Source organism: Myotis brandtii, unplaced genomic scaffold, assembly GCF_000412655.1.
Source record: "Myotis brandtii unplaced genomic scaffold, ASM41265v1 scaffold82, whole genome shotgun sequence".
Taxonomy (NCBI): Eukaryota; Metazoa; Chordata; class Mammalia; order Chiroptera; family Vespertilionidae; genus Myotis; species Myotis brandtii.
The window spans coordinates 522524-535945 of NW_005371324.1; the positions used below are offsets into that span (position 1 = coordinate 522524).

Sequence of the window (13422 nt, forward strand, 5' to 3'; positions counted from 1 at the left end):
CCTGCCGGCCTGGTCACCCCCAACTGCCCCTCCCCCTGCCAGCCTGGTCGCTCCTAACTGCGCCCCCCACAGGCCTGGTTGCCCCTCCCAGCCTGCTGCTCAGTCGTTTAGTCGTCCCTCACTAACCCCCCTGCCGGCCTGGTCACCCCATGCAGCCTGCTTGTTCAGTCATTTGGTTATCTCTCACTAACTTCCCTGCCAGCCTTGTCGCCCCATGCAGCCTACTGGTTGTTACTGTTATTGTGACAGCATCCTGGACAATTTGCATATTCCTCTATTAGATAGAAGTCCTTTACAACAATAAACTCCAGCCTAAGTTGATGGTGGAGAATGAGAATACTGTTTTATGCTGTCTGTATATCCACTGATTGTCAAGCCAACCATGAAGTCACATTTATACAATTACAAGCTAAGTTGTAATTCTAGAAATATACATATGTTTTAGAAAGGTGTATATGAGGATTTAGGTACCATAAAAGCACAAAATACTTACAGCTTTAACGAATAATTAATTCTATGTTTCACATTTAGCACAGACATAAGATTGGTCATATGTAGATATACAAGAAGATGAAAATATGTTAATATTGGGCTGGCTCTTAGTTAAAAGATACCTGGCAGATTTGGGACATAGGATTGGACTGAGGTCATGGGTGAAGGTGAAACCAAAATGTGGTGTTCCGAGTCCAAGTTCGTTGTCTCACAGAACCAAGGAATGGATTCACGGACACAAACGATTAGCAGAGGCAAAGTTCATTGAGGGATAGATGGACTTCCTGCCGCAGGGGGCAGCAAGAAGGGGACCCAAAGCAGGTTACTGGTGAAGCTTCTTTGTCTCAGGTTCCGAAGTCCCATGCCCCTTAAACCAGTCCTGGAAAAGGTGCAGCTGGTGTTCCAAAAGCAGGCCAGTGTCCAGAGCTTCTGTTCCATGTTGCAGCTGGGTGTAGTTCAGCATCTAAGCTAGCTAAAGTCCATCAGTCCATGTGCGCAGTCCCATATGGCCACAAGCCACATGGGCGCAGGGGAGTATATCCCCTGAGATAGGAGCCCAGTGCGCCAGAGAGAGAGAAGAGAACGTGTGCTTCTTTGTCCAGGGGTAAATTCATGCTTGCTAGTTCCTGGTTGGTCCTTTCAAAAAATTCTGCCTTAGCAACATCCTTGGGATTGATTATACACCTCACTGCCTTGTGATTGGCTATCTGCAAGTTGCCTGTCTTAGTAGCATCTACACATTTTAAAGCTCAGGTCTCCCTTGCACACCCTTCTTTCCCCACCTTGCTAGGTTCCCCGGTTCTAGGTCCTTTTGTTTTTTCTGAGGTGCGGTCAGCAAGCTGTATCCTGTTCACATCTGCAAGGTCCTGTTATTCTAGGACTTCCCACTCTTCTTCCTCTCCCCACGTCCTGTCCAAAGGTCCCGTCCCTGACTGCCTAGCCCTTCTGTGTCCTCAAGGCATCTTGAATTTGGAGGAAGAGAGTAAGGACAACTGTTGAACATGACTCTAGGGGCACCTCTTGGCAGAAATCCATCCTGTGCCAACTTGATTGAGAGGCATTCTGGGACTGCATACATTTGTCACAAATGAGCTGGAGTCCCAATTAGCCCTGACAACTAAGGGGAAAAAAATACCATTCATCATTCCTGAAATGTTCTGACAGTATGTTGGAAAACTAAGGGTTTTAAAGTTTACTGCCAATAAACATTAGTCCTCATTAGAGAGTATTTACATAGTTAAGAGGTTGGCAGCTTGCATTGCCTTTGCTTCTTTTTCCTAGCAGCTGCAGGACTGGGTATGTGTTTTTTAATCACTCTCCTGATATGCTGATACCACTTAAAGGGGACTAACAGCCCCCCAAATTATTAGTGCCCCTATCCAATACTTGATGTTGACTTAATCCCCCCTCTCCTTGCTTCTGCTTCTGTTTCCATCTCTTGTCATTGCCATCCCCACCCACGCCCCTTCCCGGATTCCCACTTTCTGTGAAGGCAAAGGCTTCCTGTATCTATTGGCTACTCAGACCTTATTTCTACCTCTGCAGTCCCATCCTATGCCTAACTTCCCATCCAGCTGCCCATCAGCCTCTCTGCTAGCAATTACCTCTAGATGTGCATCAGTCTAAGGCTCATCTCCCTGCCTATCCCACTGGTAGGGTCATCTCTCTTGAAACACAGCACCCATATTGTCACTCTCTTGCTGTGAAACATGCAGAAACTAAGGATTTTCTATTTACATTAAATGCACACTCCTTGCCCTGACTTTCACAGCCTTCCATGTGGCCCAGGCCAACCCTCCTGATCAGTTCCCCAAAGCTCTACTCAATTACCCTACACATAGTCCAGACCAACTCAGCTAAATTCATAAAATGAATCTTTCCTTGTTTTCTTTGCTCCTATGATGCTATCTCCTCACTATACTTACTGAAATTTTGTTTTCCAGGGTCTATTTCAAATGACATTTTTATGAAATTTTTCCTGATCTCATGAGGGAACTCCTGTCTGAGAACCCTATAGCTCCTTATTTGTGTCATTGATAACTCTGCCTAGGTATACAAGCGTGTATATCATATCTGCCCAGGGTATACATATATATGAATATATAAGCGCATAGTGCAGATAAAGAATAATGTAATATTATGAGGCAATTTCCATTTTTTAGTCCCTTTTGTTATGATAAGATTTGACCAGAGGATAGACTCTCCATGTAACATATAAAACTTCACCTTTCTTTAATTAATGCTACACTTGCCAGCACCCTGAATTACCTTTCTGCCACTCACTAGAGTCCACAGATGTTGGCACAGGGAAATTTTTAAGTAATAACGACAGTTCACTTGCTTTTCTCCTTAGTAGCTATCATTCATATCTGCTGTCAGAAATTTTCTATCTTAAATAGTATGGATTTCTTACCGAAAGTCTCATCATATGAATTAAAACACTTTTGAGGTTGCCTGAAACCATGTAATTGGGAATGTTATATAATACTAGAGGTCTGATGCACTGATTTGTGCACTGGTGGGGTCCCTCAGCCTGACCTGCACCCGCTTGCAATCCAGGACCCTTCGGGGGATGTCTGCTTTGAGCATCTGCCCCCTGGTGGTCAGCGCCCATCATAGTGGCCGGTCAAACGGTTGTTTGGTTGTTCGGTCATTCGGTCACTTAGGCTTTTAGGTAGAGAGATAGTATAATCAAAATTACATTGCCCTAACCGGTTTGGCTCAGTGGATAGAGCTTCATGAGGGAACTCCCATCTGAGAACCCTATAGCTCCTTATTTGTGTCTGCCTAGGTATACAAGCGTGTGTATCATATCTGCCCAGGGTACACATATATGAATATATAAGCGCATAGTGCAGATAAAGGATAATATAATATTATGAGGCAAATTCCATTTTTTAGTCCCTTTTGTGTTATGATAAGATTTGACCAGAGGATAGACTCTTCATGTAACATATAAAACTTCACCTTTCTTTAATTAATGCTACACTTGCCAGCACCCTGAATTACCTTTCTGCCACTCACTAGAGTCCACAGATGTTGGAGGCACAGGGAAATTTTTAAGTAATAACAACAGTTCACTTGCTTTTCTCCTTAGTAGCTATCATTCATATCTGCTGTCAGAAATTTTCTATCTTAAATAGTATGGATTTCTTACCAAAAGTCTCATCATATGAGTTAAAACACTTTTGAGGTTGCCTGAAACCACGTAATTGGGAATGTTATATAATACTAGAGGTCTGGTGCATGGATTCGTGCACTGGTGGGGTCCCTCAGCCTGACCTGCACCCTCTCGCAATCCAGGACCCCTCGGGGGATGTCTGCTTTGAGCATCTGCCCCCTGGTGGTCAGTGCCCATCATAGTGGCTGGTCAAATGGTTGTTTGGTCATTTGGTCATTCAGTCGCTTAGGCTTTTATATAGAGAGATAGTATAATCGAAATTACATAAAAACATTGAATGTACTGGTTGAAATTTGCCATTCACGTTTTATACTAAGACATTGGTGCTTGGATTTTTTTTTTCCAGACATTTCTATGATAACCCGATCCAGCTTGTTGGAAGATCCGCTTTTCATTACCCATTTTTATCTGGCCAGCATGGCTTAGCGGTTGACCGTTGACCTATAAGCCAGGAGGTCACAGTTCGATTCACGGTCAGGTCACATGCCCAAGTTGTGGCCTCAATCCCCAAGGTGGGGCGTGCAGGAGGCAGCTGATCAATGGTTTCTCTCATCATTGATGTTTCTATCTCTCTCTCCCTCTCCCTTCTTCTTTGAAATCAATAAAAATATTTTTTAAAAAGATATATTTAATAATTTTTTAATTATCCATTTTTATCTTCTCCCAATAATTCTCATGTATCCCTCCTTCTAGGACTTTGAACGGTGCCTCACAAATCACTGAGTTTCCTGATTTGAGTGGAACCGGGAGCCTGGAGAGCCTGTGAGTACTTGAGAAGGCTCTTGACTTTGACCAGAACAGGCACTGCTTTTAAAGCCCAACCAGTCTGAATGCCAGTGAATCAAAATATGTCCGTGTGATGCCTGAATAAAAGAGCTATGTCTGGTTTTGTGTTTCAACAGGACTTTAACTGGAGCACAGATCTCATCTCTTCCTCAAACCGTGTGTGATCAGTTACCTAATCTCCAAATGCTGTGCGTATCAGTAAGGCAATAACGCCCTGTGAACAGGCAGCTGCCATCTAGGGGTGAAGTGTCAGACATTATTTCAAAAATCCTTTAAAAGGGGAGAAAGTTCTTTCCTTGCTCTTCTCCAGGAGGTCAGGCCTCCTTTGCCCGCCGTGGGCCAGGGAAGCGGCTCTCTGACGGGACCCTGGTAATGATGGCAGTACACCGTGTTTCCAAACCCCAAACGTCTCCCACTGGAGTCCAACTGGCACACATTTCCTTTAAGAAAATGGATATGAACAAGCCCAAATAACTTCCTTTCCCCCTCTAAAGGCTTTTCAGAGCAGAAAAAGATAGATTAAAAACCCACTATGGATGCCAAAATAAAAAATTAAGCTATCGGATGCACACAGACCTTGATAAAGGCAACCAAACATTCTTCCGGTATAGTTGTGGGTGCCATGTTCTAATGTTTCCTCTAATGGTTAAACTGTTTGCATATGTTATTTCTGTTGGCTTGGAGCTTTTTGCTCTGCCTTTCTTATGTTTTATGAAAAGTCGTTTATAGGAACTTGAAGAGCTTTGTTTTGACCTTCCATTCTCAGCCCTCTCCCTCAAATCCCACTCAAACCTATTATCGTCCTCTCAAGCATTGTTGGGACTTAGTGAAAGGGCCCTTCATCTTTTGCCATGGTTCTGTTCTCACGCAGTAGACATCTGCGGCCATTGAATGCCTGTAATTCCACCATAGGCTTTGCCTAGTAGCAGCGCTACAAGCAGCACTACAGATGTTAAGTGGAGGAATGGGAATGTCTGCCGTGGTGGTTCTGCCTTCCCCCATTCCCAGCCTGCATGTCACTCCAGGCCACAGTTGATCAATGTATGGATTTGCAATAACACCATGTGATAGCCTTGGAGTCGGGCGTTTATGTTTGAAGGAAAGGGACAGAGCTGGTCTCCGCTTATTCACCCCACATTGCCCTAGAGAGATACAAATGAGAAAACTGAGAATTAGGAAACTTAAGTGCAAGAAAGTAGCAGAGTCCAAATTTTAAACACAAGCAGTTTCATTGAATAACTAGGCAAAAGTGTATGTACAGCAGGTGGTGGAAATCATGGAGCCATCTTAGAATTCTCCCTACCACCTACAGAATAGGTATAATTATCCTCATTTCTTGAGGATACTGGATCAATACCATGACAAGAATTTCACATCCTATAATTAATAAGTTGGGAGCCAGTATTTAAATTTCATCTGTTGCCTGGCTGGTGTTGCTCAGTGGTTGAGCGTTGACCTATGAATCAGGAGGTCACAGTTCCATTCCGGGCCAGGCCACATGCCCGGGTTGCAGGCTCAATCCCCAGTAGGGGGCGTGCAGGAGGCACCAGACCAATGATTCTCTCTCATCATTGATGTTTCTATTTTTCCCGCTCCCTTCCTCTTTGAAATCAATAAACATATATTTTAGAATATTAATAATAATAATAACAATAATAATAATAATAAATTGCATCTGTCTCCACTATATCACACAGTAAATAGTAAACCACCCAGGTCTAGAACTGCATAAATGGAGGCTGACTGACAAATTGGTTATGCACAAAGACTCTGGGGTCTGTTTTTCTGGTTCAAGTCCAGTCTCTCTCTATACCAGCACAGTATCTTGAACAACTTGTTTATTCCTTCTCAGTTCTGTGTCCTAATCTATAAAGTAGAGGTGCAATTACTTTCTTCAGAGGATCATCATGAGGATTAAATACCAGCCCCAGGAATATTGCAAACTCTCAGGCAATGTTAACTCATCATCTTGTTTCTCACTTCCATTATTCTTTCCTCAAGCTGAAACTAGAAAGGCTTGAAAATACACAAATACCTTAATAGCAGTATCTTGCCATTTTCAAAGCACTTCAACCTACAATATTGATTTGTTCTTCCCAACAACTCTGCAATATCAGCAAAGCAGGCATCTTCTCACTTAAGGAAAGAACTGAGAAAGATATCAATGCTCTGGCCAGTGTATCAACCAAGTAGAATGAGTTGAAGTTGAGAACAGAATTCAGAATCCTGACCTCTACTACAGTCAACTTTAGGTTCTAGAAGCAGAGGTCTGAGAGCAACCCTCTTAAACTGAATCATCCATGGGTCCTTGTTACATGAGGAAATTTAACTGCACTTGAGTGGTTTTGCCCCCAACTTGTTTCACCTCCAAGGGAATTACTTGGTTGTGTGTGGCTTTCCCTACTTAGTAGCTGGTGATCTTAAGCAAGTCATTTCACATTGTATGGGGATCATCACAGTGTCTCCCTCATAGATTGACCACAGGATTAAAAGAAAAAGTTCAGGTTGAGCTGTAAACATGGTATCTACATGTAAGAAGTACTTGGTCAATGTTAACCATGAAAATCATTAGGTAGAAGTTAGGTAGGAGGTGATACTTATGTAGAAGAGGATTTTATGCACCCTCTACTAAGAGGTACACAGGAAGGATTTGTCCCCTTGAAGTCTGTGAAGATTAGTGAACCAAATTACTATCAGCTTTGATAACATGTGTGTCCATTTTATTTCACTCACTTTTCAAAATTACATACCCTACTGTTAGTCAGGTATACTTGTATATAGGTGGGAAGTATGGTTTTGCTATTTTGTTTTTGATTCGGGTTGATCTTTGAAACCTCTACTATAAACTACAAATTTGTGTTTGCAAACAGCTTTATCTGAACTATTTATGTGTAGGAAATGAATTGTATTTCTATATAAATTACATTTATCCAATAAATGTAGAATAAAGTGATCAATTAAAGAATAAAATAACTTAAGAGCCTCTTAGTTTTAGTTGCATAGTGGGGATCTAGTTTTAAGAATTAAAATCAGGCATGAAAACGTGTTAGCTGATTAGCTGATAACTTCTAAAATATGAGACAAAATTTTTTACATATATATCTATGTTACTTTATCTACCAGATTTCTTTTTCTAAGCTTTCTGCAAATTACCATGGTTTGTTTTAGATTAGTTATATTTTACTCTAAATATATCCAGATGGTTTTGTTATTCTGTAATTTGTTGAGTTTTGGCTGAAGACTTTCTTAGATTTCCACCCCTCCCTTTCTCGTAGTGATTGATTTCCAAGTTAATGCTATGTTTTGAATTGTTGTTGGGGTTTTATTTTAGTTAATTAGAAAAGAACCAACAGTGATTCTTTTAGCTGTAGATAGCAGCTCTTAGAAACAGAGGCACAATTATTTAATTTGATTTGTACTCATTTCAGTAAGATAATAGCTAGAACATTGTAGATCATCACTAACAAAATATAAATATATTCATTAAGTAAATTATTTAAGTCAATTAAAGAAGTATAACAGTTACATTTTAGTAAACATTTGAATCTTCTGCTTAATCCAATAACGGTGGCTACCTGCTCCATGTCAGACTGGAGAAATGTTCAGTGTCGGCCTTTAGGAGATATATCATCTCAAAGGGGAAAGGGGAATGTTTCCTTACGATTAATATGTAACAGATTTTTTTCCCTTTTCTACCTTCTGTTTTTCAGAGATCTATCTTACAACCTGTTGGAGGATTTACCCAGTTTTTCAGTCTGCCAAAAGCTTCAGAAAATGTACGTCTATAGAGTCTCTAAGTCACCTAGCCAAAAATAAGAACCCAAACTCACATATCCAGGACTCATTGATTTGCTTGGGTCACTGGAGAGACATTTCATGTGTGTTCCCTTCTTACACACACAACATGACTGTATGAGATAGCTATAAAGTTTGGAAATACAGATAATACTATTTTACCATGCATTGTATGGTAAGTAAACTATTTATTATTTCCTTTTCCCTCCCTCCCCTGCCCCCCTGAACTTGATGTAATAATGAAGTCCGTTTGTTTGAGCTTTGGCATTTTGCTAAACTTACATATCCAATAAGTGCTTTGTGTTTTTTTAATATGGGGGACTTGAGTTTGTTGATATGTTTATTTCACAATAGTCATCTTTAGGGGAGGTGCCATATTTGTCATATTTGAGGTGCCACTGGTGCTACTTACACATGAAACATTTTAGAAGTCCTTTCTTAAAATTGCCACTTCCATAAAACATCAGCCTATTGCTTCATACTCATACTTTGGTTTTGATCAAAATAATATTAACCATCTATCCTTTCCCACTTAATTTTTCTCTGGAAGCCTTTGGAAAATTAAGTGAGAAAGAAATAAATAATCTATGTTTGAAAGGCAGATTTGAAACTCCTGAAGACCCTAAAATACAAGAAAGGCTCAGAAGGCAGAGACAGGAGAGGCATTCTCAAAGTATTAAATGAAGATGGCATTTGGGATATAGTTTTATGTTCACCCAAAAGAACTAGCTGCTTTGAAAGAGAGACAAAACAAACTTGTTTAAATGTATAAATTACAATGTTCTTTTTTAACCAAAAAAAAATTTTTAAGTCACTTGATAGTCAATTTCATGTGTTTCTTTGATTGAGGGCAGGTATTCCCTCTGTAAATGTTCTCAGAAGACTAGTCTTTGAAACCAGTGACTTTGAAATCAATCTTTGGACCTCTGTCATTTCAGAGACCTGCGACATAACGAAATCTATGAAATTAAGGTTGACACTTTCCAGCAGTTGCTTAGCCTCCGATCTCTGTGAGTATTGCCTCCCAGCACCTTCCCCATCATAGAGCACTTTCTTTCTTTCTTGGGTTTTTCTTTAATAATTTATTTTCCCTGTATATGCATATTGTGGGCATATATTAGCTATGAAAAGGCAAATATTTTGCTAGTCATCATTTCCAGAAATAAATTCAAAAGTTGTAAATTTGCAATCTGCTCTCTGCCAGTCAGCAGATCTGAAACTTTGGTAAAGAGGAAGGAGGCCGCTCTGTGAATAACTGACAAAATGTGTTTCTGTTTATGGCCTGGAATTGTCAGGGATTGTTTTGTATACAAAGATGAAATGACCACACAGTTCTTCCTGCCCATTTATTCTTTGGTAGTTAAACAGTTTTTCTTTCTTTTTTTTAAATTATATTTTTATTTTGCAATTGCAGTTGACATACATTATTATATTAGTTTCAAGTGTACACTCCAGTGAGTAGACATTATACAACTTACTAAGTGATTATCCTGATAAATGTCATACCCATCTGACACCATACATAGTTATTACAATATTATTGACTATATTCCCTATGCTGTACTTTACTCCCATGACTATTCTGTAACAAACAATTTGTACTTAATTCCTTCACCTTTTTCAACCACTCTCTCAACTGCCTGCCCATCGAGCAACTGTCAAAATGTTCTTGTATCTATGAATCTTTTTCTGTTCTGCTTATTCATTTATTTTGTTTTTTAGATTCAATTGTTGATAGACATTTATTGCCATTTTATTGTTCATATTCTTTATTGGTTTTTCTTCTTAAAAAAGACCCTTTAACATTTCATGTAATATTGGTTTGGTGGTGATGAACTCCTGTAGCTTTTTCCTGCCTGGAAAGCTCTTTATCTGTCCTTCGATTCTAAATGATAGCTTTGCTAGGTAGAGTAATCTTGGTTGTAGGTCCTTGCTTTTTTCATCACTTTGAATATTTCTTGCCACTCCCTTCTGGCCTGCAAAGTTTCTGTTGAGAAACCAGCTGACAGTATGGGTGCTCCCTTGTAGGTTACTGCTTTTCTCTTGCTGCTTTTAAGATTCTCTCTTTGTTTTTAACCTTTGGCATTTTAATTATGATGTGTCTTGTTGTGGGCCTCCTTTTTTATTTAAATAAATTTTTCTCTTTCTTTCTTTTTTTAATTCTTTATTGTTTGAAATATTACATATAGTATTACATATGTCTTCTTTTTCCTCCATTGAGCTCTCCTCAGCCACCCCCAACCCCCAGCACATGCCCTCACCCCCCTATTGTCTGTGTCCATTGGTTATGCTTATATGCATGCATACAAGTCCTTTGGTTGATCTCTTACCCACTCCCCTCCCCTGCCTTCCTCTGAAGTTTGACTGTCTGCTTGATGCTTCTCTGTCTCTGAATCTATTTATGTTCATCAGTTTATGTTGTTCATTATATCCCGGTGTGGGCCTCTTTGGGTTTATTTTATTTGGGACTTTACACTTCCTGGACTTGTATATCTAATTCATTCACCAAGTTGGGGAAGTTTTCTGCCATTATTTTTTCAAATAGGTATTCAAGTTCTTTCTCTCTCTATTCTCCTTCCAGCACTCTCATGATACAAATGTTGTTTTGTTTGAAGCTGTCCCAGAGGCTCCTATACTATCTTCACTTTTTAAATTCTTTTTTCTTTTTACTGTTCTGATTGGGTATTTTTTGCTTCTTTATATTTCAAATCACTGATTTGATTCTCAGTTTCATCTACACTGCTGTTGAGTGCCTATGAATTATTTTTCATTTTAGTTAGTGTATCCTTCATTTATCACTGATTCTTTTTTTATAGTTTCTTTTTTATAGTCCTTTTTATGCTGTTGAATTCTCCTAAATTCCTTGACGTTCTCACCAAGTTCCTTGAGCATCCTTATAACTGTGGTTTTGAATTCTGTATGTGGTAGTTTGCTTGCCTCCATTTCATTTAGTTCTTTTTTTTGGGGGGGGGGGGGATTGCTCTTTCATTTGGCACCTGTTTCTTTGTCTCCACATTTTGTCTGCTTTCCTGTGTCTGTTTCTGTTCATTGTGTAGAGCTGATACATCTCCTGGAATTGGTAGAGTGGTTTTGTGTAGTAGATGTCCTGTAGGGCCCAGTGGCACAGCCTCCCCCATCACCTGGGCTGGCCACTCAGGGTGCACACCTGTGTAGGCTGTGTGTACTGACCTGTTGTAGTTGAACCTTGATTGCTGTTGGAGTCACTGGGAGGGATTGACCCCAGGCTGATCAACTTCAAGGATCAGCAGCGACTACAGTGGATAAGCTGCTATACAGGAGTCTACCCTACAGAGCAAGGTAGAAGCTGAAAAGTAACATGATTCCATTTCTACTCAAGAAAGAATCTCTTGTTCATGGGGAGAGACCAAGATGGCGGCATAGGTAAACACCGGAGACTGCTGCCGCAAACAACCACTTCAAAAATACAACTAAAAGACGGAACGGACATCACCCAGAACCACAGGAAGGCTGGCTGAGGAGAGACTCTTCAACTAGAAGGAAAAACAACAGCACACCGAGGCTCAGAGGAGGCGCAGTGTGGAAAAAACTCAGGTGCGGAGGTGCGCGCGCAAAGCGGGCTGGTGGCTGAGAGCGCGGTTGTCGTTTTCGGTCAGGGGGGAGTCTCAGACTCTGAGCTCCAGATACGGGCGAATCGCTGGGGACTCGGACCCAAACGGGAGAAGCGGGAGTGTCTGGCATCAGTTGGAAGGCAGCTTTCCCTCCGAGGTTTGCAGCGGTTCCGGGGGTTCTGAGAAGCAGAGCCTCTGGGAACGGGACTGAGAGGGGCCATAACCGCTCCCTCCGCCCGCCCGCCCTGTTGAGCCCGCCCCGCCCAAGCCCTGCGCAGAGCCATTTGCCAGATCGCCTCAGGCAAAGGCTAGATTAGCACCTCCCCAGAGGACAGAAGTTTTCCGCGGCAGACACAGCTGATTCACACAGCCAGTCGGCCTGGTGGTCAAATCCCTCTAGTATTAACTACAACAATCAAGGCTCAACTAGAACAAGACTGCGCACAAAGACCACTAGGGGGTGCACCAAGAAAGCATAAAAAATGCGGAGACAAAAAAACATGACAGAAATGGAGGATATAGAGCTAAAAATCGCAATTTTGAGGGCTTGCAAAAATGTGCTAGAAGCTGTCAATAAACTTGAGGAGAGAGTCACGAAAACTAATGAGACCCTCGATGCTATGATAAAGAACCAACTAGAAATTAAGCATACACGGACTGAAATAAAGAATATTATACAGACACCCAATAGCAGACCAGAGGAGCGCAAGAATCAAGCCAAAGATTTGAAATGCGAAGAAGCAAAAAACACCCAACCGGAAAAGCAAAATGAAAAAAGAATCCGAAAATACGAAGATAGTGTAAGGAGCCTCTGGGACAGCTTCAAGCGTACAAACATCAGAATAATTGGGGTGCCAGAAGATGAGAGACAGCAAGATATTGAAAACCTATTTGAAGAAATAATGGCAGAAAACTTCCCCCACCTGGTGAAAGAAATGGACTTACAGGTCCAAGAAGCGCAGAGAACCCCAAACAAAAGGAATCCAAAGAGGACCACACCAAGACACATCATAATTAAAATGCCAAGAGCAAAAGACAAAGAGAGAATCTTAAAAGCAGCAAGAGAAAGAGACTCAATTACCTACAAGGGAATACCCATACGACTGTCAGCTGATTTCTCAACAGAAACTTGGCAGGCCAGAAGGGAATGGCAAGAAATATTCAAAGTGATGAATACCAAGAACCTACAACCAAGATTACTTTATCCAGCAAAGCTATCATTCAGAATTGAAGGTCAGATAAAGAGCTTCACAGATAAGGAAAAGCTAAAGGAGTTCATCACCACTAAACCAGTATTATACGAAATGCTGAAAGGTATCCTTTAAGAAGAGGAAGAAGAAAAAGGTAAAGATACAAATTGTGAACAACAAACATGCATCTATCAACAAGTGAATCTAAGAACCAAGTGAATAAATAATCTGATGTACAGAATGAACTGGTGATTATAATGAATCAGGGACATAGAAAGGGAATGGACTGACTATTCTTGGGGGGGAAAGGGAAATGGGAGATGCAGGAAGAGACTGGACAAAAATCGTGCACCTATGGATGAGGACAGTGGGTGGGGAGTGAGGGCAG

At 40.9% G+C, this 13422-nt stretch overlaps 1 protein-coding gene across 1 annotated transcript in view; it reads left to right on the top strand.

Moving 5' to 3' along the window:
- The window catches only part of LGR5 (leucine-rich repeat containing G protein-coupled receptor 5), a 151402-nt gene that overhangs the window by 109230 nt on the left and 28750 nt on the right, over positions 1-13422 (top strand). Inside the window, exons 9-13 of the mRNA XM_014531688.1 lie at positions 4020-4088; positions 4367-4435; positions 4576-4647; positions 8170-8235; positions 9193-9264. Coding sequence (XP_014387174.1) covers positions 4020-4088; positions 4367-4435; positions 4576-4647; positions 8170-8235; positions 9193-9264 — 348 coding nt within the window. The remainder of the gene's footprint in view (positions 1-4019; positions 4089-4366; positions 4436-4575; positions 4648-8169; positions 8236-9192; positions 9265-13422) is intronic.